Source organism: Furipterus horrens, unplaced genomic scaffold (genome assembly GCF_987537825.1).
Source record: "Furipterus horrens unplaced genomic scaffold, mFurHor1.1.pri manual_scaffold_6, whole genome shotgun sequence".
NCBI lineage: Eukaryota > Metazoa > Chordata > Mammalia > Chiroptera > Furipteridae > Furipterus > Furipterus horrens.
This window is the reverse complement of record NW_028327176.1, coordinates 160,609,794-160,633,777: the sequence shown is the minus strand read 5'-3', so window position 1 is coordinate 160,633,777 and position 23,984 is coordinate 160,609,794. Positions and strand designations below refer to the sequence as shown.

The 23,984-nt window shown below is 32.3% G+C and overlaps 1 protein-coding gene and 1 long non-coding RNA gene across 5 annotated transcripts in view; one reads left to right on the top strand and one right to left on the bottom strand.

Moving 5' to 3' along the window:
- TRDN (triadin) overlaps positions 1-2,771 on the top strand; it is a 106,471-nt gene extending 103,700 nt beyond the window's left edge. Inside the window, exon 8 of the mRNA XM_090279807.1 lies at positions 2,440-2,771. Within this exon, the coding sequence (XP_090135933.1) occupies positions 2,440-2,687 (248 nt within the window). The 3' untranslated portion in view covers positions 2,688-2,771. The remainder of the gene's footprint in view (positions 1-2,439) is intronic.
- The window catches only part of LOC150007708 (uncharacterized), a 49,109-nt gene that overhangs the window by 8,724 nt on the left and 16,401 nt on the right, over positions 1-23,984 (bottom strand). Inside the window, exon 4 of one of the 4 annotated variants that reach the window (XR_016511651.1) lies at positions 10,804-10,870. The exons of 1 other annotated variant lie outside the window; for it this stretch is intronic. This is a non-coding gene — a long non-coding RNA (uncharacterized LOC150007708). Of the gene's footprint in view, positions 1-10,803; positions 10,871-14,036; positions 16,506-23,394; positions 23,523-23,984 lie in introns of those variants that run through there. 2 more of the 4 variants (XR_016511650.1, XR_016511653.1) reach the window with 2 other exon arrangements.

Here is a 23,984-nt window from a genome sequence, read left to right as displayed (position 1 = left end):
ATAGTAACCATTTTACACACAAAAAATATAAACAAAAAATATTTGACAAATTTTCCAGCTTTTGTCAACTTTATTTCTAAACACACATTTACATATGCAACCTATATATCACTTCTTATACACATGACCTCAATGTAGTGAAGCATTTACTGTTTTCTTTCCTTGATCAAAATTATAAATTTAGTAAACATTTATTATATGTTTTCTCTTAAAATACACTGTGTTAGAATTATGATGTTATGAACGTGAATCATATAGTTCTTATCCTCAAGTTTCTCTCAGTCTGGTAGGGCTGACAGATATATAATCAATTATCTACTATAAAATATATATAATAGGGAATAACATGTGTGTTTTAATAAAAGTTGAGGTGATTCAAAGCTCAGGTAAAGAAATGATTAATTCCAGTGGCAGATCCACTTGTTGTACATGAATTGAACACAATGGAATTCACATATGGGGGAAACATGGAAAATGACCCTGGCAATGTTTGACATGTGGAAAATACATTAGATGTTCAAGAAAAGGAAAGTAGTCTAGTGGAGGAAGAAACTTTTGGAAAGATGCCATGAGAAGAGACGAAGATGGAGTCAGAGTCACAGGGTTTTATATGCTATACAGTACTAAGCTTCCCCCAGATAAAAAGATTCTCCTGGTAATCTTTAGAGCTCCAGCAATAGCTCCAAGTCCAGGTCATGGTGAGCTCACTGGAAGGGTTTGTTAGGTGAACATATATATGAGTTGTATGCCTGAGGTGCTTTTGGCCATCTGAGTGGAATTTCATCTCAAGAGAGAAACTAATGAATACTCGGTGTGAAGTTCTGGAATGATGTTGATTTAAAGTGATTCGCAGAGAGCAGATAGTTTCAGTCACAGAAATGAGTCTGTGGTAGGAAAGAGCAGAAACTAGCAAAAGAGATTTAGAAATGGTTTAAAGGGGGTATAAAAAAATCCTCAATTGAATATAATCACAGAAGTCACAAAGACATTGGAAATTTGTAGTACAGTTTGGTGATTTTCATGTGAGATTTTTATATTCAAGTGACTTTGAAAAACAGTTATAACATAATCCCCTCCTTGAAGATTCTTAATACAATTCAGACTGAGAAATCTAATTCAACAATTTTACTAAGAAACTGGTTTAACTTAGTGATTCCAAATTTATTTGATCATAGGAATATTCCTCTACCCCTAACACAGTATCAGCATCTCCCTGCAAAGTTTCAGAGGAACACTGTTTTAGGAGATGTTGGTCCATTTAATAATATGAAGCACCACAGACAATTCTGGCTTCTTTGCAAGCATCAGGGATTATCATTGTCCTTCTCTTTACTCTTCATATTCTTCATTGGACCTCACAATATTATTTTGTCTTCATTTCAAAATATTGCTTATAGTACTTGTCAAGGAAGTTGATTACATACTTTCATTAAATGTTTCAACATGAATGACAATAAAGGCTAACCATTACATTGATAAATAACATGAGAGACCTGCATTATGGAAGGCTTATTTGGGTGTCTATTGATTATGTGTGATCACTTAGAATAAATAATGTCTAATATACAGAATTATTGCAAAAAATTTTCCACAAATGTGTGCTATGCTATTATTGCTTTAAAAAAAATAATTGAAAGAGTCACATTCCCAGTTTCCTCCTTACAAACATACAGGCCATCAAATTTAAAATATGATTTTATTTAAAAAATATCATAATTCATAATTATTTATACCTATTTTATTTTATAGCTCTTTCTGTTTACTAACATACATTAAATGCTTTAAAAGTTGTTAGAATTATTATTTCTGACTTAAGATTAGCAGGAGTTAATATGTCAATTCCTGCTCTCTTTTTGTCCTTTCAAGCCAAGTCATTAGAAACTGAATGTCTCTGAGTCACCATTTAAAGGATTTTGTTATTTTATTCCTATTAGTCATCACCAGTGCAAGTAATTTTACATTTGCATCCCTAATAGCTATCTTTAAAAATACTGTATTGACAGTTCAGTTTCTTGAATGGCTTTAAAGATAATCAGTTGTGGAGCAAAATGATTTTTTCCATATAACAGATCTCTGGCTATTTGGTTTGAGAATTGCTTTTCATTGAACATGCCTGTATATACATCTCCTGTATATTTAAAATGCCTCCTTGTTGACAAACTAACTTCCTAACTACCAAAAACAATGTTTTCATGTACAAATTAAGAAAGAGTTCATTCTCTTCTTCTTCTTCTTTTTTAAGTTCTCTAACATGGCACTTCATAAACTATATAAAAGTCAGATAATAGTATTTCTGTCAAGTACTTATCTCATAGATGCTGTTTTTCTATTGTTTTTCTTTTACCTATCTTTTAAAGTTGTTTTTAACAAGCAGTAAAAGATGAAATGCTGTGCTGGCAAATAAACAAAAATAATTCCAGTCTTCTTAAACCTATACAGAAGAGAAGAAAACTAGGACTAAGGAAAAGACAGAAGAAAAGACTAAAAAGGAACTGAAAAGTGGGAAGCAAGAGAAAGTGAAGCAAATGACTGCAAAAGTAAAAGAAGTACAGAAAACACCACCTAAATTCAAAGAAAAGGACGAGAAAGAGACCGATGCTGTGTCCAAGCACGAACAGAAAGGTAAACATTCAGACGAGGCGGCTGGAGGTTCTAAGAGAATATTGGGCAAGAAGCAGATACAGTGAAATTAAAATCTGAAAAAGACTGAGATCAGACATCAAATGGGAGAAAAAGGCTTATATAATAAATATACCTGAAAAGAAATACAATGAATTGGGAATTAAAATTTATTCATAGAACTACACAAATGTGTCCACATATTTAAAGATGCACTTTGAAGTATTTTAAAAGAGGGTTTGAATTAATATCTGAAGTTATTTAAAGATTGGTGATAAATGTTGAATTTTTAAAATATGGGATTTCTATTAAGCTGTGGAACAAAAGTTGTATGTGTCTAGTCTTTGGAGAAAAGTAGTTCAGGGAAAATAATCATTCTCAAGGAGTGTTTTAAAGGGTACATGTTTATATATATATAGAATAAATATTATAAAAAGTATCCATACATTCCTGTTGCCTCTGCAAGAGTGCATAATTTAGAATATACATAAAATTATTAAATTCAGCTAATTTAATATGTAGGAAGGTTTAGGGAGAAGAATCCTCAAGTTTCTTTGGTTGCTTCTATGAGTATGTGTATGATTTTAGAAAACTTTTATCTGACTTATTGTGCTGATCTTTAACAAGAGTGATGTCAAACTTACATCCATACTGACAGAAATAAAGCATTTAAATGGAGGTGAAATATAAACCCACATTTTTTTTTTAGGGAAATGTACTATGTAAACCTAGGAGTGGAGTTTTAAGAAGGCAGCCGAGGGTCTTATTTACTCACATTTCTGTTCCTTTCTGAATCTTTCCTTCCCTAAGTTCATTCTTGGCTCCAGCTGCTACACAATCTTGAGACTCCTCTTACAGAATGTGGAATCTACTCTGTAGAGACTATTTCTACACAGGTTTCTGAGGGGTATTGCAGAGTAACATTTTTCTTTCTCTGGTAGTTTTAGGTAATTTTATTTGAGGACTAAAATTAATAAGTAGTTTCTAGGATATTTTCATTAACATATTTTACAACTTACTGAGTACGCTGTTTGAACAGTGAAATTGAAAAAAATTGTAAGCTGTAAGATATAAAATTTGAAATCTACAATTTTTTTTAAGATTCCAAATAAAAGTGAAATATTTGCTTTTGCAATCTATTCTTGCATTTATTTTTGGATTACTTTACCCTTGAATTCATAAGCAATATTTGTAAATTTTCATTTATATATTGAATAAAAAGAAAATTATTTTTAAAAATTTTATTTATTTTAAGAGAGAGGAGAAGGGAGGGAGAAAGAGAGGTAGAGAAACATCACTTGGTTGCCTCTCACACTCCCCCAGCTGGGGACCTGGCTGCAATCCAGGCATGTGCCCTGACTGGGGATCAAATAGACAACCTTTTGGTTCACAGGCTGGCACTCAATCCACTGGGCCATGCCAGCCAGGGTGAAAAGAAAAGCATTTTAAAAGAAAATAGAATAAAGGGAAAAAGAAAGGTAAAACCTAAAACTATTTTTAAAAATTATTCTCACAATTATTAATATAGGTAATTTTAATTTTTGAATATAATTTTTAAAGATATAATTAAAGTTCCAACCTTGGAGCCCCAAAATTCTTTTTTCAATTTTTAAGATAATATTTTTTTTAAGAAATTAAAATATTAATTGTTGCCTCTTTTAAAACTATACATAATTTTGGAAATAATTTGAGTAAAAAAGGGCCAATAAAAAAGAACATTTTGAATGGATGATTTTACTACAATAAAAAAACAGAAATATTTGATTTATTTTTATGTTATTTAAAATTGTTATCAATATCTTAAAATACTTTGCATTTTTAATTGTCCTTTAAAAAAGGAAAAAATCACAATGAAACCAGGTAAAAAATACCAAGGATTTAGCTTGGAACTAACTAGAAATATGAATATACTTTTTGATGTTTATTTTTAGCATATTTGGGTTTTTTGGGAGGCATATATTATTGATGGAGACACATCACTAGAACATTTTCAAATAATACTCATTTTCCTGGTCACATATATTTTATTTTATTTCTATCAGTAATACAGATTAATAAACATAACATTATATTACCATTTTCACTTTTAATCTCCTGTTTTTATTTCCACATGAAGAGCTACTTATCTATTAAAAGGACATTCAAATTTTACTTAAAGTTAGAAACAAAAGCACAAATGTGATTTTATCAACTAAACAAATGCATTTGTTAAAAAGTAAAGCTCCCTATTAATAACTGCTATCATCATTTAAATAAATGTGTTATTAGATAAGTAATCAAAAGTTTAACATCTAATACCTGTTCAAACATATTAAACAAAGATTTAAGATAATTTATTTATGAAAATTAATCGCATTATGGTTTTAACTAAACATGATAAAGACAGTGTTTTTTAAATAATCTATTTGTAAGGTGGCTTTGATTTGGAAACTTTTGTACTGATGACTTAGTAAAATTGTTGAATTAGTTCTTTTTGGGGCAAGGGAATATTTTTTTATTTAGCTTAAATTAAGCCTAATGAATTTAAAGTATTCTTTACATATAGATTCCTAAATAGGTCTTTTTGAGTAAGTAAAGCCTATAGGTCTTTCACTTACTGGAAAGAGATTTTTACATGAAGAATACACACTTATTGGCAGCTATTTAATTATATAGGAGTGGGCAAAAGTAAGTTTACAGTTATAACACAAATAAGTAATACAATAATTAATAAATGATAATACAGTAGTCCCTCTCTATATCACAGTTGACTTATCATGGCCTAACTGTATCACGGGATTTTAAAAAATATTATATTTAATTATTGATCGCAGATTTTTCGCTATATTGCAGGATTTTGAGCTACCGTAAACATATGTTGTTAAAGTTATGTAGGTTTAAGAGTGTAGAGTATGTTTAAGAACATAAGTAGTGTTTATAAAAGTGTGGGAAATGTTAATAAGGGACTGGAAATGGTTTATAAATAGGTGGGGAGGGTTTATAATGCCTTAAAATATATATAAATACTAAAATAAATGTAAGGTTCCTACTTCGTGGATTTTTATCTATAATGGGGGCGTCTAGAATGTAATACCTGCGATAAGTGAGGGAATACCGTACAAGAATAAACTCTGTGTTTCATGTACTCACAACTGTGAACCTACTTTTGCTTACCCAGTACAATGTATATGCAAATATATTCATGTGTGGTTACTCTTAGTATTGTATCTATAAACAATATATTTCTATTTAAAGCATTGGGAATAAGATTCATAAGTATGTACATACCTACCATAAATTTATACACAGTTATATATCACTTAATCTAATTTTTATAAAGCAATCTTAATCTGTTTAAAGTAGGGTAAGAAGGGTTGACATAATCAGGCACTGCTCCTGATTTTAGGATGGTCTGTGGCAAATCTGTGGGGAAGGAAAGATCAAACCTCCACACTGCTATGCTCATTCCTTTCCTCCCTCCCTCCTTCCTTCCTTCTTTCTTTCTTTCCTTCCTTCCTTCCTTCCTCCCTCCTTTCCTCCTTCCTTTCTTCCTTTTTTAACAACTATCTAAATATTTGTGTCAGAAAGAAAAATATAGTTAATGTGAATCCCTGTAGAGCACTGACCACATGCGCCCAGTCCTCATTAGGGTTTTTTGAATTTTTCCTTTCTATTGACATTCTGCACCCAGAATGCATTTTTTCTCAGCTGCCACTCCACAGGGAATACTGACAAGGCAGCAGCTGAATGACATCCACCATTGTTTCCTGAGAATCAAGGAGAGACATGGACAGCGTGTGTTATCCCTAGAAGGATATTCATTTGAGGAAAAAAATACTAAGACAAGTGGTATCAAATATGAAATTACCTTAGGTGAATTATTATTGCCAAACTTTGAAGGTAGAATGATAGAACAGTTCATATTTTCTCAAAGAAAAAATTTCTATTTCAATATTTGAATTATATTAAAAAACATTTTTATAAAATAAATCTTTCAAAGTTGGAAAATCTTGGTTTTACTCTATCCTGAGACCGTTGAAGCAGGTATACTGGGGACTACCCAAATATGATTGCCTATAATTCTTATATATTGTTAAGTTCAACACTAAGGACAGGTGGAAATAAGCATCTTAATTTAAAATATTGAAAGTTTCTAATTTAAAATTTTAAAAAAATGTTTTTTCTCATCTTCCTACTGATATGTTGGTGACATTAGAATGTAGAATCATAACATCATTTAAATATAACAGAGACCACCTAAGTGCTGTAACTCAAATAATTTTTTCTAGATTCTAAAATAATAAATATCCTTAGAATTCATAAGGAATTTCCTTTTTCAAACTGGAAGCTCATAGGACTATTGGTGCATCAATTAAATAAATGACATTTAGATTTATAAAATATTTGATATATTTAATACAAGCACTTTACTTTGGAAGTTTTCTTAACATGTAAGTTATTTTCATTAGCCAACATTCAGCAAAACAAACAAACAAAAAAAGTTAAAGCATGAAGATTTTTGTTATTTCAATGTTCTATTCCACGTTATAAACATCCTCTCACAACTTGGGGCAAAGAACAATACTTCATTTATTAGGGTTGTCCAAACCCTCTGCATTCTAACGACAGTAGTCCCTCCCTATATTATGGTTCACTTATCACAGCCTCACTGTATCGCGGGATATTTTAAAATATTATATTTAATTATTTATCACAGATTTTTTGCTAAATTGCACGATTTTGCACTACTGTATACGTATGTTATTAAAGTTACATAGGTTTAAGCGTGTAGAATATGTTTCGGACATAAGTAGTGTTTATAAAAGTGTGGAAAAGGTTAATAAGGGACTGGGAACAATTTATAAGTTTGTGGGAAAGGTTTATAAAGCCTTAAAATATATATAAATACTAAAATAAATGTAAGGTTCCTACTTAGTGGATTTTCACCTATTGCAGGGGTGTCTAGAATGTAATACCTGCGATAAGTGAGGAATACTGTAGTCCCTGCATTCTAAATTCTGACATACATACATCTCCATTGCTTTTGCCGAGAGCTATAGTGCCACTAAGAATCACTGTAAAAAAAAATTTAAAGAATTTTAGATCAGTGATTCTGGAAGTGTGGTCTAATTAGACTCTTCTGAGAAGTTTGTTAAAAGTATATATTCCTTGGGTTCAGACCCATGGAATTATAAAATGTTTTGAGTTATGGGGCCAGAAAATTTATATTTGAACAAATTCTCCATCTTTTTAACATTTATATTACTTGCAATCACCACACTATTATCCATGGCCATGAGTCCTTTTTCCTTTTTTGCTCACTCCTTCCACTCCCTAACTAACCTCTCCCCAGAGCTGTCACCCAACTTCCGAATTGCAGGAAGGACTAATCTAAAAAGAGTCCAGTCACTTATGCTACTGAAACAAAGGTGAAAGCAACCATTTCTGGACTTCAAATTTACTATTTTAAGAGAAATAAACTTTTTCTTTAGCTTTAACTTAGAATAAAATTGCCCATTGTAGAATTTTGCTGAGGAAAAGAGCATGTCCTGAAAAGATAAATTCTCCCTGACTTAATGTTACTTATCCTCTGTACATAGCGTTTCCATGTCCTAGGGGCAGAAACTTCTGCTGTTACTCTGGGTAATCCAGGAGCAAATATATTCCTGGACTGAAGTGGCAACTAGCCCCCCTCTCACATCACACCTCAACTGTGGGAAAAAAGTGCTCCAATACAACAGTCAAAATACATACACATTTTTGAAATGTAATGAGTTTTGGCCTACTGATATTTAGATATTAACAAAAAGAATAATATTTTTACATCTACTGTAATAACTGCATTTTTTTTGAAGATTTTGCAGAGATTCATAATAAAGTGAAACACTCAAAAAATACTACCAACACTCTAAAAAGAGTGAGGTTTACAAAAGTCCTTGTATGTGTATTTATATAGTAACAACGTCTATTATTTCATGTTTGCTATACATGATTTGGAGCACTTAAGGGTGTGTCATGTTGCATATATTCAATAAATTCTCTTGATCTTAAAGCTGCCTTTGTATTTGTTGAATAAATAAAATGTCTATTTAGAAACATTAAATGTAAATCATCTTGAACAAGATTCACTTCATAATATGTAAACTTTAAAGAAGATATGGTAAAACTTATAGAATGATTCATCAACTGAGATTTGGGGTGAAATGACCTCATTAGAATTTAAAGTTATGTGAGAATTTCAAGTTCAGTTCAGTGTATTTAATTTAGAGGGAAAAGGAAACAAACTCACTCCCAAAATCGTTTTAACCAAGTTTGTTCCAAATTCTCAAATTCTGTGCCTTTCTTTTTCTTACTACTTCCATAGGCCATAGACTATTCAAGATCATAAGATGCTCTTATAATAAAATCACTAAATTAATTAGCTTAACAGTGGTATTATTTGGTACTGTAAATCCGTACCAAATAATATCACTCCTAAATGAAGAGCATTTCCATGCAGAGGACCCGTAACAGATTGCAAAATTGCTAGTCCTCCTGCTTGCCTTTTCTAGGAAACATTCTACTGCTCCATTTAGACAATTAGCAGGAAGGCTGGGAGTGAATATTTGGTAAAACATTCCAAGTTGGAAAAAATTTCTTTCTGTAACACTTCAATTTCATTTTTGAGGGTATGGACAATGAGAAAAATCGTTTTAATATGATAGCTTTTATAATATATTTGATGACAAAGGTTTTGATTTCAAAAAACAACCACTATAATATTACCCTAAACTAGTCTGCTTCAGTTTTTAAGGTTATTCTTTTTGTATGAAATAAATGGAACTGTATGTTTATTATGTCTTTTTATCCCCCAGCGTATTCCTATGAGTGCACATTATTCCTTCACAGAATTGTAGTAACCAAAGTAGAATTGTGCTGTTTTGTTTGTTTTGTTAAGTCAGTTCTCCCTAGGAGAAAAGAAAGGTGTTGATGACATTTTTTCATTGTTCTTTTTCTTTCTACTCTTGTCAGATCAGTATGCATTCTGTCGATATATGATTGACATGTTTGTCCATGGGGATTTAAAACCAGGTATTCCAAACAATCCTTGTACTTGTCTGTTTTCATAGTCTTTGTTTCTAAGATTGTCAGCTTTTTTATGTACTAAACTGCATTTTCTTTTCAAAAAACATTGCATAATGCATGTTTAGATCTAGAATAAAATCAATAAAAAGAAGTAATAACTCACATTAGGACCTTTAATTTTACTTTCTAATACTGCATGGCCTATTATAAGTGAAATCAACTGAAAGCTAAAAATGTTCTAAAATCTTTATATACAAAAATACTAATATCTTTAATAATATCTTGGAGTAAAGATGTGAATCATCTTGTTTTATTCCTGGTAAACTTAAAAGAAAAGACTTAAGACAATGAAACTATCCATTTTATTTAGCAGTGAAGAAAATTCATGTTAAAATTCATCACATTTTAAATATTTAATCTTTTTTTCAAAACTGATTTTTTCACTTACATATAAACTTGGGTTAGTCACTCCAGAAAACTACTGCAGATGGAGATAGTCATCCTTGGAATTAATAGTCAATGCAATGGAGAAGTATATTTTTACTAAAAGAAATTTATCTATCATCTCTTCTATATTGTTAACCCAGAGTGTAACAAACAATTCTTTGTTAACATCTTAATTAAGAATGAGTAACTTGATTGCTTTTACTATATCTCTAAATTTTTTAAATTGAATTTATTGGAGTGACGTTGATTAATAAAATTATATAAGTTTCAGGAGCATAATTCTATAACAAATTACCTATATATTGTATTGTGTATTAACCACACCAAGTTGAAGAAGACTTGACTTGTATTATGCCTTTTGCAGATTTAAAAATTGATGATATTTCTAAGAAGTTGCTATTGTTAAGGAAAGAGCTAATTTCTATTAGCATAATTGAAGCAGATTGTTTAAAGAAAGCTGTATCTTGGTTCATCAAGTATTTTTATAGCAATCTTTATAAAATCTATCCTTATAATTTATGCATACATTGGCAAACAAGCCTATCATACCTAGAGCAAACATATAACACATCTAGGTCCTAGAAAATTAGAAGATCGTGAGAATTTTGGCTCTAAGGAAATATTTAATTCCAGTAACTTATTCAAGTTTATTTCTTCCCCCTCCTTCTCCTCTTCTTCTTCATTTTCTTCTTCTTCTTTTTCTCTTTCTTTTTCTTTTCTTTTTTGTTTTTCTTTTTTTACTTTCTTAATGAATTAGAAACTGAAATGAGAGGAGAAACACTGAAAAATGTGATAATTCAGTAAAAATGATTAGTGTTAACATACATGTATAGTATTAGAGTAAAATTAGATGGAAACATAGGAAGATAGTTTAGTGTAATGAAAATAGAGAGCTTTGGACACAAATACAGACATAATTCTTGACACCTTCCTTTTTTAACACTGGACCTTGAGCAAATCATTGAACTCCACTTGACCTCCAGTGCTCGTCATTTTAAGTTGGGATCATAGAACAACTGCAGAATTGTTGACAAAGCATCTAGTAGATACACAACAAAATTCTACTATAACTGTATTTTTAAAATTCATTCATTTTACCACTGTTTGTTCAAGTGAGCATCCCACATAAAGGAAAACTTCTCAACCTTGACAAGTACCAGTCTAGATACACTATTAATTCAATTTTAGATAATAGGTTTCCTGCCCAATTTGTTCATCTGTGATAGTTTAAGAAAGTTATGTTCTACACATATTTTGCTTTTATAAGATCAGCTGTTTACCTACATACAAGATGAATCTATATTGTTGATAATGAGTATTTAAATTCCATTATCTAAGGAAAAAAATGTGTTCTTATACTGCCTGACGTTTTTACAGTAGTTAATAATTGATCATAAAGTACAATTCCTAATAAAATGACAGGACACGAAGACCATACATGGTCAAAGTCAGTGAAAGATGCTAATAGCTTAATAGTTATAATATCAATCATTTCTTTCTGAAAATTTAACAGCATATTACAGTCAGAAGGAACAGTAGAACCATCCCTGCAAAAGTTAAGAGGAAGTTTGTTATAAACAATACAGGGAGAGCCCTTCTTAAATCTTACATGAACAGTCTTTAAACAGCCATGAGTTCAGATCTATAGCACTATGTTAATACCCCAACTCCTGAAAATAATTCTGAAGTATTATAAGATTAGATTTCCTATACCATTCATTGACTTTCCAATTGCCTTCTTAATTTATTTCACCTACTTACATTCATGCTTTTGAAAATTTGGTGCTATAATGTATGACAAATTAAAGAAATGTAGATCAATATTTTTTTGTGGAGTGGGAATGTGCAAAGGAAGAATCTGAAGAAAGAAAAGCTATATTACTGTTATGGTAAGCTTGTTGTTTCACATAACAAATAATGTAAAGTTTCATTAATGTACAGAAGGAAACTTAATAACATTATCTTTGTTGGTGAAATAATACATAAGATAGAGTGAGAAAGCATAAAATAAGGCTTGCATTTTGGAAAATAAGAACTGAGAAACAAGATTTAACCTGGACATATTAACTTCAGAAAATGCAAGTGATAAGACCTTGACTCAGACTAACAATTGGAAAAAAAGATAATTCCTGCCAAGTTTACTGCTCTGCACATATCCAGGATTTATAAAACATTTGTGCTTCCATCTGTTTCTGTTTAGGATTCACAGAACACCTGTTATTGTTTAGCAAAAGTTTATTACTAATTATTGGTAATGAGTTTTTAAAACTATAATTTGATTTTCCCTCTGGGATACAGTCTTACCTTTGCATAATATTGTTGCATCCTCAAAAGTATCCCAAGTTACAGTTCAAATTTGAAAAACCTTATTAATGAAATGCTGACACCATGGCATAAGTCCCATGTTCCACCTTTTTATCTTGTTACATAGAATACTTCTAAGATAGCCTTAAAAATTTTTTTAAACTAAGTTTTTGTCTATATACCTGAAGGTGGACTGAATTGCTCTTTTTGATTCTCTTTAATAGCAATCTCCACCTCAATTACAGGGATTATTTACTAAACCAGCATAAAATATAAGTATTTGATCATTTTGTTTTATCTAAAATTCTCCTGGACTGACTCATTCTATATTAAGTTGAAAAAATAAGAAAAATTTATTTAAATCTATAAAGTGAGTGTATACTACTAAGGTTGGTCCTATGGCAATTGTAATGGATGTATATCTAAGATGTATACTTTTAGGGGTATTGTGGACACTGAAGAATGACTCTCTCCAGAAATACTTTTTCTGCTACCTTTCAATGACCAAACAACCCCACCATTAGATCTCTTGATTGTGTAGATGGTCAAAGTTATAGGATGAGTTTGTTTTGAATAACCCTTAACCTGTCTTAAGGAGGAGAGGGGGAAGGAGAACTAGAGAGAGCAACAGAGAGACAGAGAGAGGCAGACAGAGAAAGACAGAGAGAGATATTCTGTCCTCTTATGATGACTGTCTTGAAGCTGCTAACTCCCACTTTTACCTTAGTTTTAATGTAGTCTAGTTGCCTCTATCTGATGAGAGAACTATTAAAACTGGTCAAGGAAAATATTAGTTGTAATACCAAGACTCAGTTCATGGTGTTTCCTTGTGTGTGTGTGTGTGTGTGTGTGTGTGTGTGTGTGTTTTAAATTTCTTTTGGTTTTTGGAAATGATAATACAGATAGTCAAGATAAATCCTTCTGGGTTTATCTTTATCAGCTTTCTAGTAATTCCAATTTTCTTTTTCATACTTTACATCTATGCTTATTTCTCTTAAATGACAGCCATACCAACAGGTTTTTATTTTAAGGTAGACTCTTTAAAAAGAAAATCATGATCTTGCTAGGCATTTTTGTATTTCCTTTTCATAAGTTCTACTTGGGCCAAATGAATTGCATGCATTGCTTAGCAGAGTCAACCAAGTAAACAAATACTATAAGTAAGAAATCACATGGCTCACAGATCTCTTTATACATACTATAGATAAATAAATCAATTTAAATTTCCAGTACAAGACCCAAGGTGAGTGCTTTCGCTTAGTGATTGTAACACTTTTCATCTTTTCACCTCTGTAGCCGTTATGATTAAAGTTCAATACAAGTTAAAGTTTATTCCTTAGAAGTTATCCAACCATTGAAATTCCAGCTACTATCTCACTTTTACTTAAGCCAAGATTTACGTCAAGGTAATATATTCCACTTTCTGTGTCTTTTTAAAAATGAAGGTATTCACCTATCAAAAATTTATCTGATTATAATAAGGTATTTTTGACAGCCTGTGTTCCAATTCTATGAGTTTTAAATCCATAGCTAGAAAGAGGCTCAAAGAATTTGTACTCATGTTATTGAGCAAACTGAGGCTTGTTCACACAGTGCTTTGGTGCATGACCCAACAATTAGTGTTGAGAAAAACAGGTCTTTATTTACAATATTCCAACCTTGGGGAGGCTGTGAGCACTCCTGCTCAGAGCCCTGTTTTCCCATGAGACCCAGCACTTCCCTTGCTCCCCAAAAAGCTATAAACCAAAACCAAGCCCAATAGTTCCCCATTCCTTATCTGTCAGTTCTCTTCTTCAGGATCTGGGGTACATTCTCATCAGCCTCCATATAATAGTCCAGAAAAGCCATCTTACACTAGATCATGGTGAAGTCCAGGAAAGGCACAAGTCCAAAGAGAGTATCCTCTCCACATGTCCCGAGTTCTAAGAGTGCAGATAGAGTCCAGGTCTGCAAGGCAGAGTCCTTGGTGGCTTCAGAGTCAGCAGGAGCAGGCACGATCAAAGCAGCAGCATGCCTGCTCTCTTACTAGCTCAGGCCGCATGGCCAAATCCTGACTACAAACTGCATAGCTGCTTGCTGCTTCCCACGTGCTTGCTACAATATCTTCCTACATCATAGCATACCTTCATCATGCTTCTTCAACATGTTGCTTTCAAGGCTGCCACCCTTCCTTTTAAATCCTGAAAGTCAGTACATCTTTTGCCTTGGAGCAATAGCATAGCTATTATCTAGCTATCATCTTTCCATAGATATGCAAAGTACCTTAAAAGCTGTATTATCTCCTTCACCCACCCCTCAAACCATGGGCTGTGGGGATTATCTGTTAACCCCCCATGACCCCACTCCTTTTTACTCTCATTTTATTAAGATCCTTTTCTTACACTTCAGTGGTGTTTAACTGCATTTTTTGTTTTATCCTGCTGAGAGAAGGTCAAATGTAATTGTATTAAATGTTATTTAATGGCTTAATCTAATGTATTTCAGACCTCAACTGTCTGTATTGGAGAAACCTAAGTAAGATTCACCCATGCTTTCTACTCCTTTAAAAAATACTGCTTCATAAAAACGTAATCACTATAGTTCCAAACACCCAATTATTTTCACAAAAGATTTAGAAGTTTTGATGTATACTCAATAGTATTTGCTGAATTCCCTAGGCAAGCTAATAGTCTAGAAAAAAGATAAGATGGCATAATTTTATAACTAAGGATAACTTGATAAGTATGAAATAGAGGCTCAGAAAATAGACATGTTAATCTCAGTATACGAGGAATAAATAACTATATACAATTAACACCTGGGTGTCTTAACAGTTTTTCAAATATTTTAAATCATTTAAAAAATTGTTACAGAACCACACATAAAAGGATAGTAAAATTTTTATAAGAACTTAAACATAGCAAAGCTAAATGTTAGTTTTATCAATTCCCTGATTTTGAAGCTTTATATACCCCAAATTGGAAATATTTTTAGAAAGAATTAATTGCTCATCAACTATAATGCATAAACTTGCACTGTATTTATTTACAGATACCAATTCCAGACATCAAACACATCTTTACTAGGTTCTAGCATATTATTACTTGTATCATCAAAATGCAAGAGTTAATTTTTGAAATCTTTGATAGCTCATAATTTTGTTGAAAATATTATATCCTTTTCATTTTATAATTGCAAAATATTTTTATATTTAAATTTATAAACATTAATTAGAATGATAAATCTAATGATTTTTAAAATTTATACATTATCAATTTTATTCTGACAACTGCTTTCACATTTCTTCAGCATCTGTGTACTTTAAAACTATAAATTTTGGTACACTGATTTTATAAAAGATGGAAGAGTATTGCAACACACCTTTTTAACAAAATTAGATGGTTCAGGTTCTTGCCACAAAATACTGCATGATAAAATCCTTCTGGTTGAAGAACGAATTGAATGAGAATAATATATCTTGTTTTTTGTCCTTTGAAATACATTATTCACTCAAATCTTGAATTTGAGAAAGTACATTGTCATCTGAAGATTCATGATCTGAGATTTCACTTGAATAATCAGTTTCAATTTCACTCTAATCATTAAAGTTTAGCATACTACTATCTGTCTTTTTGAATTCATCTTCTGAATCATCTAAATCTCTCAATTTTCTTCACTTTGTGGTTATAGATGAAAAAATAAAAATTCTAAATTTTAAACTGTGGTCAGGGAAACTAGAAGGAGACCATAAAATGCCTTCAAGCTCCTTTTATGCTTTCTTGAATGATGATGCAATACTTAACATGTGGAACAACATGTGAGGTATTTATTTTACAATTACATCATCCTTAGGCAATTCCATCGTTATTCTATGTTGTATTATTTCATTCTTTTTTAGCATTCTAGGAAAAATTAATTAGTAATAATGAAATAATTCCTAAGTTGATGAAATAGAAAATGTTCAAGACTTATCAGCAAATTAAGATCATGAAGATTCCATAATGGTTCTTGGAGTTTTAAAGTGCTCAATGGTGCCACATGGTGATTACAAGATAGAATGAGTTTTATTTTCTTTTTAAAATAAGTAATCTTTTCTTTGTTCCTTGGAAAACCTATAAGAAAATATAAGACATATCAGTCTCTACAACCAATTATATTTACTTGGGAAAAAGAAAAAAAGTAAAGAAACTCAAAACCTAAGATTGGCTCCAATGGACCTGATAGTACATGGAGAACCAAGAGAACATAAATGTGAGGGTCACACAAGCCAGGTTAAGTTCTTTGACTGTGTATTTTCATTTTTATTTTTTGAGTCTCAGTTTTTTTCATAACATTTATTTCTTAAGGTTGTTAAAACTACAAAATAAAATAATATATGTACATGCCCACGCCCCACTCAATTTTTTTGTTTTCTCTTTTACTATGGAAGTTTACTTAAAAACTCTAGTGTGGCATGTCACAGAAGATCTTATGGAAAAAGTAAAAATTGAAATGGGTCTTGAGACATTGATAAGATATGCCTATGTAAAATTAAGGATAGAAACATATAAAGTTGAAGAAATTATTAATTAAGGCACACGGTCACAATATCTTGAAATGTTCTTTTGTGACAGTTATTGAGTGTTTGCTAGGCTCTTATAATAATCTTATTTAGTTCTTATAAAACTTTGGGAAGAGTGTATTACTGTGCCTGTCTTATAGAAGAGAGATTTGAGGTGTAGAGAGTTTGTATTTCATTCTGCAAATAAGGGATTCAAACCCAGGCCTGCTGAATTTCAAAGCCTTAAGGAATGAGATCAAATTTCCCTGCTTCTCAAACACAAATTGGAAAACTGTAAGTGATTCGCTTTGGTTGGCGCTCAGGGAACCTTAGAAAGAAACAAAATTGGCAACATTGTGCAAGATGGTTTGAAGAGCAGAAAATTGGAAAGACCAGTTAAGCTCAATTCAAGGAGAGGAATAAAAGCTTGATCTTAGGAGATGGGATGGAGAGGGAAATGCTGAGTTCAAAGATCCGACAAATGCAGAATCATGGGACTTACAAATTACTACAGATACCAAAAGAGAGAAAAGTAGATTATTCGGAGATTATTGGCCTGAAAAACCAAAGTGATGCCCTAAATAGTGAGTAAAGGAAGACAGTGAGTCAAAACTCACAGGAGTAGGGGGGGCTGGAGAAGTAAGGCAGGGGAGGGGACTTTGATTCATCACCTGTTCCTAAAGCCACAAATGGTATTCAGCTGCAAAGGGGACTTTGCGAAGATTCTCATCTAAACATTTTTCTTAAGCACCTGCTAAATGCCAAAGTTATTACCAGGTATTTTCACATACTTTGCTCATTTAATTCTCAAAGCAAACTCTGAAGTAGGCAATTAGATAATCAAGTATGGAGTTTCAGGGAGAGATCAGCAGTAGAGATTGGGTTGCCAGAAGAGTGAGTGAAATAAGTCAGGGTACAAATACTAAATATCTATTTCATGTTTAGCAGCCTCAGGCTCAGCATAGTAGAGGATACAATACTAAAAGATGATCCCTAACTTCAACAAGTGGAGTGGATGATCATTTGAAAAAGAAGAAAGCACAAATATATAGAAAAATTTAAACGAGTTAGATTGTATGATATAGACACTAAATGTTACAAGTTTCAGAGGAGAGACATCTGTAATTTCTGACATTAGGGAAGATAACATGCCTATAGAACCTGAAAGATGGATAATATTTACCTAAGTTAAGTGATAAATATTACATAGGGATTGCTTTGTGTATGAATGAAAGAGAAAATGAATGGGACTTGACATAGCAGTGCATATGAAATTGATGCATTTATACAACAATGAGGATAACAGAGTTGCAAGAGGATACATTAAGATTAGAAAACATTGGGAAATAAGACATGATAAGTTTGTGATGACAGATTGCAGATACTTGGTCAATCAGACAAAGCTGGAATTTGGCATGGAAGAGACACTTTGAATGTTTCAAATAGAACAATGACATGACACCAGCATTTGAAAGTGTGATCAGGCAACATTCTGCTTAAGTGATTGGAAATGGGATAGAGTTTGTAAAATATTGCTAAAGCAAAGAAGTCTACAACATGGTGTGGAAGGCAGAAAGGACAAATTTACTAAGGTGTTATTCAGGTGATGGGCCAGTATACAGTGACTTAAAAAAACTAATGTTGCAGCTCAAAATGTTACAAACTGTTTTGTAACATTTAAACTATTTTGACAGTTTAAGTTCATACTTAAATATGTGGTAGAAACTTAGATGAGGTCTAGACATAAATGAGAACAGTGAAATACGTGTGACAATTTACTAAAAACACAGTGCAGTAGGGAAAATGCTAGTATTGGACCTGTTTATAACCTAAAATGGAGCAAGAGCTTCCTTTCCTTCTTTTGATGATTTCTGTTGTTGTTTGCACTGTTTAATTTTCACTCTTTGTAGCTGGTCATTCAATGCACAGGCATTTCAGGTAGTAAGAGTAGATGGTTAGATGCATATGCCCCAGATCCAGACTGCATGGCTTCAAATCGAGGCCCTACCACTTGCTTGAATATTACCTAGTCAAGCTAATCAGTCTCTTTAGGCTCCATTTCCTCCTCTGTCCAATGAGGCTGATAATAACTGTGTTGCAGAACACATGAGCCAACAGTCAAAGTGCACTGAAGCATCCATGGCTTTCTGAGTGTTCGCTGTTCTTTACTAATTGAACACCTATCTAAGAGTTGTCACAGGTCGAATTTCGTTAGGGGGAGGAAACCATTTTTATTTTCGGAACCACATTAACTAATATTATACCACACCAATTTTGCTCGTTCTAGCCACCTGATGTCCTATACTTTTGGTTCTAGTATCTATAAAATGTGGATAATAATTACATAATTTATAATGTTATATTGAGGATCACATAAAATAATCTGCATTACATTCATGTAATAATTTTGGTTTTTGTGTCTTCTGGAAGAGTTCTAAGAACTAGGCTAGATTCTGTAGATACAGCAGTTAACAAATATGCATGGTGCTGACTTCTTTAAAATGGTATGATAAACATTACTTAATGGGGTTAGCGCATAGATTAATTCATGCACACACACACAAACACATGCACACCACATCACACATACACTTAAAACACTACCTGACTAAGGTAAGCATAGTAAGGACCATTTAAGTTTATAGTGGTGGGGGGGAGTGCCCAGATACAACAAAATTTGTTTTTACTACCCACCACTCTCCATATCTTTCTGATTTAATTACCGTATATCATCATTCTCTCCTTAACAAGTTTTGCCTTTCTGACTTATCTATACCTTCAAGAAACATTTGCCTTTAAATCTCTACTGCCTCATACCTTACCAGATGCATGATATGTTTTTTAAATTGAACTCATGGTGTATACTATTTATCTCATGGAAGAATTATTGATGATCATTCCAGAACATCCTTCTTTATTCATTCCTAGAAATAATCTTGTTATTTAAAAAGCTGACAGGCTTCTAACCGTTGCAAATAGGCTCCTTATAAAGATTATTAAAGGAGTTATTGGCACTATCTCTAGAGACAGAGGCTCAGAATTAACAAAGTCAGATTTGCTGCATGCATCATAAACTGCAGGCAGCATACAGAATTAGACAGGAGTGACAGGAAAAAAGCAAAGAAAGCCTACACTTAATTACAGGCGTGCAAAGTTCCTGGGCTTGGTATAAATGCCCCCATGAGAGTTGCCTTCTGATTATTTGAAGTCTGTGGAAGCTGCTCAAGATAAATGTAACAGATTTTTTCATATTTGTCTTAATGAATCCATTAAACACTCTAGTTACTATAAATAACTGCAATGTACACAGAAATAGACCCAAGCACTTCAGCATGGCTTGTGATCCTTCCATGCTGCTACCACGCTCTCAGTACACTTCATGTGATAAAGAGCTTTGGGTCTGGGGAGAAAGTTAGTAAATAAGACTTCTCTCCCTATAATAGAATGTTCATGTGATGTTACTTCCTTTGTATGCATTAAAGGAAACAAAATGAAAGCCTAAGTTTTCATTTTTCTCACATTCTCCAGATTTTGTCTCCTGCTCTTTTGAAAGAGGTGTCAGATTCTAGAGGATAATCTTTGCTGTGATAGGGCTTTCATTAAAGTGTTGTATTGGTCTAACCTTGGTACTGTTAATGGCATGGACCTGCTGTCAGACAATACATTCCTTCTCAGGTACCCTACTAGGACTATTCAAAGCATGTTGTAAAATACTCTGAAAAGGAACAAATAATACAGAGTAATTTGAACCATTGCATGAAAAGCAAGGGAAATTAAGGCTTAATCAAAGAATTATCAAACAAATTAGGTGTTATTTATTAATGTGGCATGTCTTTAAATAATCTTATCCGTCACTTTATAAGCAAGAATGCAGATTTAAAAAGCTTTCTAGTCATTATGTGAATATAATCCCCTAGTGCTACTCAAAAGTTCATTTGGGTGGCCCAGTAGGCAAAAATTAGAGAGTCTAGGATTTTGTAACCTTTTAAATAAATACCTTATTTTAAACATGGAAGTAATAAATATGGCCCCTCCCCATTTTGTATAATCATAAACTACTTAGTAGTTTGATATAACTACTTTCAAAGAGACTTATTTAATAAGCAAATATTTCTTATCCATAGCTTTCTTTCCTGTATGAGATGTTTGTGCAAGATGACAATAATGAATTTTGAAATAGTAACATCAATGTTCAACCAGTTTCTCAGTACTGTTTGATGAGTTTTATGACTGCTGTTCTGACCCAAATATTTTACATTTTAGATTTCTAAAACATTCTATGTTGAGGCAGTAATATTGTACAGTTATTCCCACATAGTAGTAATAATTCTTCCACATTTGAAGACAATAAGTTTGGACTATTTATATTCTCATCAATATCCAGTTAATATGCTCAAAGTCATTCTGTTAATCAATTTCTAGCAGTTACTGAGTCCCTAGTATGTACTCAATGCAAATGGTCATAACATGAGTTTCAAAGCAGTAGGAGGTAACAATTTAGGCAGAGATGATTATAATAAAACAATGAACACTATACAGTAGCTGGGGGAGAAAAATGGGAGAAAGTACTAATTAAGTACTAAATCATATGATGCAGATTTTCCTCACTAAAAATGTCTAGAGAGAAGAGGACCACAGGTTAGGACAAGCTTCACAAAGATGCAGTCCTAGTGTTTTCTCTACGTTTATCTTCAGCTTTACTGTAAGTGTTATTATTAATTGTTTACAATGACTTTAGTATTTTTTCCTATTTATATTATCAATTTTTTTTCACCTCAAGAAGGAAAAATGTCACAAGGTAATATTTCACCATGTAGGTGTCATTTTACCCCACTGTGTGTCCGTTCAAATTAGACCTAATTATACTTCGGTGTCTGTCCTTTGTCATTTACCCTTAATTATTTATATATCGCTCACATCCCCACTATGTTATTTCATTCAATATTTCTGCTTTATGTTTGATATGCTGCTTTCCTGAAGAAACAATTGTTACCTACAAACCACTTTCTACTGAAACCCTCCAAAGCAAGTAGATAATAAGCACATGTGAAGCATGTGTTTAGCGGAAAAGACTGGTGGCAACAATTGGAATCTCTTAACAAACGTGAAGGAGAATAGATGGGAAAAGGACCAAATTGTCATATTGCAACACCCTGTGAAAAACAAACTGGTGATTTAATATTCTCTCATATGGCAGTTGCATAAGATGTAAACCTTTTTTATTTTCTATTATTCATGACAATAATTACATTAATAATGATTCCTCCCAGAGGAATATTATTTTTAATTATATATAACCTTCTGGCAGACATTGGATAAGCAGCGTGTATTGTGTTAAATGATAAAATAGCATCAGTTATACACTACTTAAAACAAGAAGAGCAGTTAGATGACTTTTAAATGTATCATTAAAATGAGAATATATTTGTGAATTTAATTGTGGCACTAAGCCTATTAAATAGCAATTATTAACATGTTCCATTTTATTCTTTATTTAGTAAGAACAAGCATTGAAATATTAAATTTATGTTCTATGCCTGTAATTGAAAAGGTGTGGAGTTTTATCATCTTTATTAAAGCACCCAGTAGAAAATTTACCCCTAAAACAAAACATCAAGTCCTTTTTTCTCTTCTTGAGGTACATTTCAAAACTAAAAAGGTTCCCTTTTAATTGGCTCTATGGTTTTTTCTTAGGCTTTTCATGTCTTTTTGAATTGCTTATGAACACAAAATATTTGCATGTGTCAGAGACAATTTAAAAAAAGAGAGAAAAAGAAAAGAGATTTTCCCACAGGTGGAGACAAAGGGTAGCACAGTTGCAAAATCCCTTGCCATTGGCAAGACCAGTGTGGTATGGCAATAGCTAACTGGGGTGGCTGAGAAGTGCCCAATTGATTTTATTTTATATGAATGAAATCACTGTATAAAAGAAAAACAACACTGTTTTTCAAAGGTCATCCATCCAATAGCTTAAAAAAATAATCTCCTTGCATATGAGGATAGGGAGAATGGAAATTCAAAAAGCCGTGATTAAAATGGTTTACCTATGCTAGAGAAAAACTCAGCAGTCATCCACACATTATTCTGCATCTAACCTTTCAGGATTTTCGAGGACTATCAGGGATGATAAAGTTGACAACATTGACGATGATGATGAAAAGAATTACCACTTACTGAGTGGTAATGGTATGCCAGGCACTGTGCTAAACTCTGGACATAGATCATCTCATTCAATTCTCAGCAAACCCTAGGAGGTGGAATACAACCTGTCTACCTCATAGACAAGAAAATTGAACCTAAGGGGATTTGTGAAATTTGCTCAGATGGCTGGATATTATTTTCAGCACTGAAGGAAGAATTACAAATATGTTTTTAAAAGAGAGTAACCACATTTCAGGTTTTCTTTTTTTTCCTTTTTCTTCACTTTGTTTTCTAAGGAGTATAATTTAATAAACACTCACAATCTTTGTTCCCATTTTAGTGTAATTTTGTCACAGAGACCTAAATCTTGTCAATACAACTGCCAAAGAATGCAGGCAATCTGCTGATAACTTTTAGCTCTCTTTGCTGGCTGGTCAGTGAAAGGAACCTGGAATAGAAACCACAGCAGAGTGGATTGTGATTCCACACTCAAGAGCACAAATGGCTTGTAACTAAAATTAATGAAGGAATATTGGATTTGGTTTACTTTTAAATTTCCTGGGTGTCTATAAACCTGATGAGAAGGCCTGATAAAATATCACCCAATTCTATCATTAGTTCTTTAAGCATATTTAATTCTTAATGTTTAGAGTGACAGAAAATTGAGATGGAAGAGAACATAGAGTAACTTTATCTCTACAGTTGTGTTGAGTCCTGAAGTTATTGAGAATGAAAATAGATTATAGTATTGGAAATTAATATACCAATCTACTCTGTCTGTTGCTTTCTGTCAATATCCTTTCGTAGGATCCTAAAGTCAACCAGAAAAGATACAGGACAAAAGGAGGCATTATTTATTCTCCATATGTTAGGCAGTTTATAAAAATGTCAAGTCTTCTACCTTTTAAGA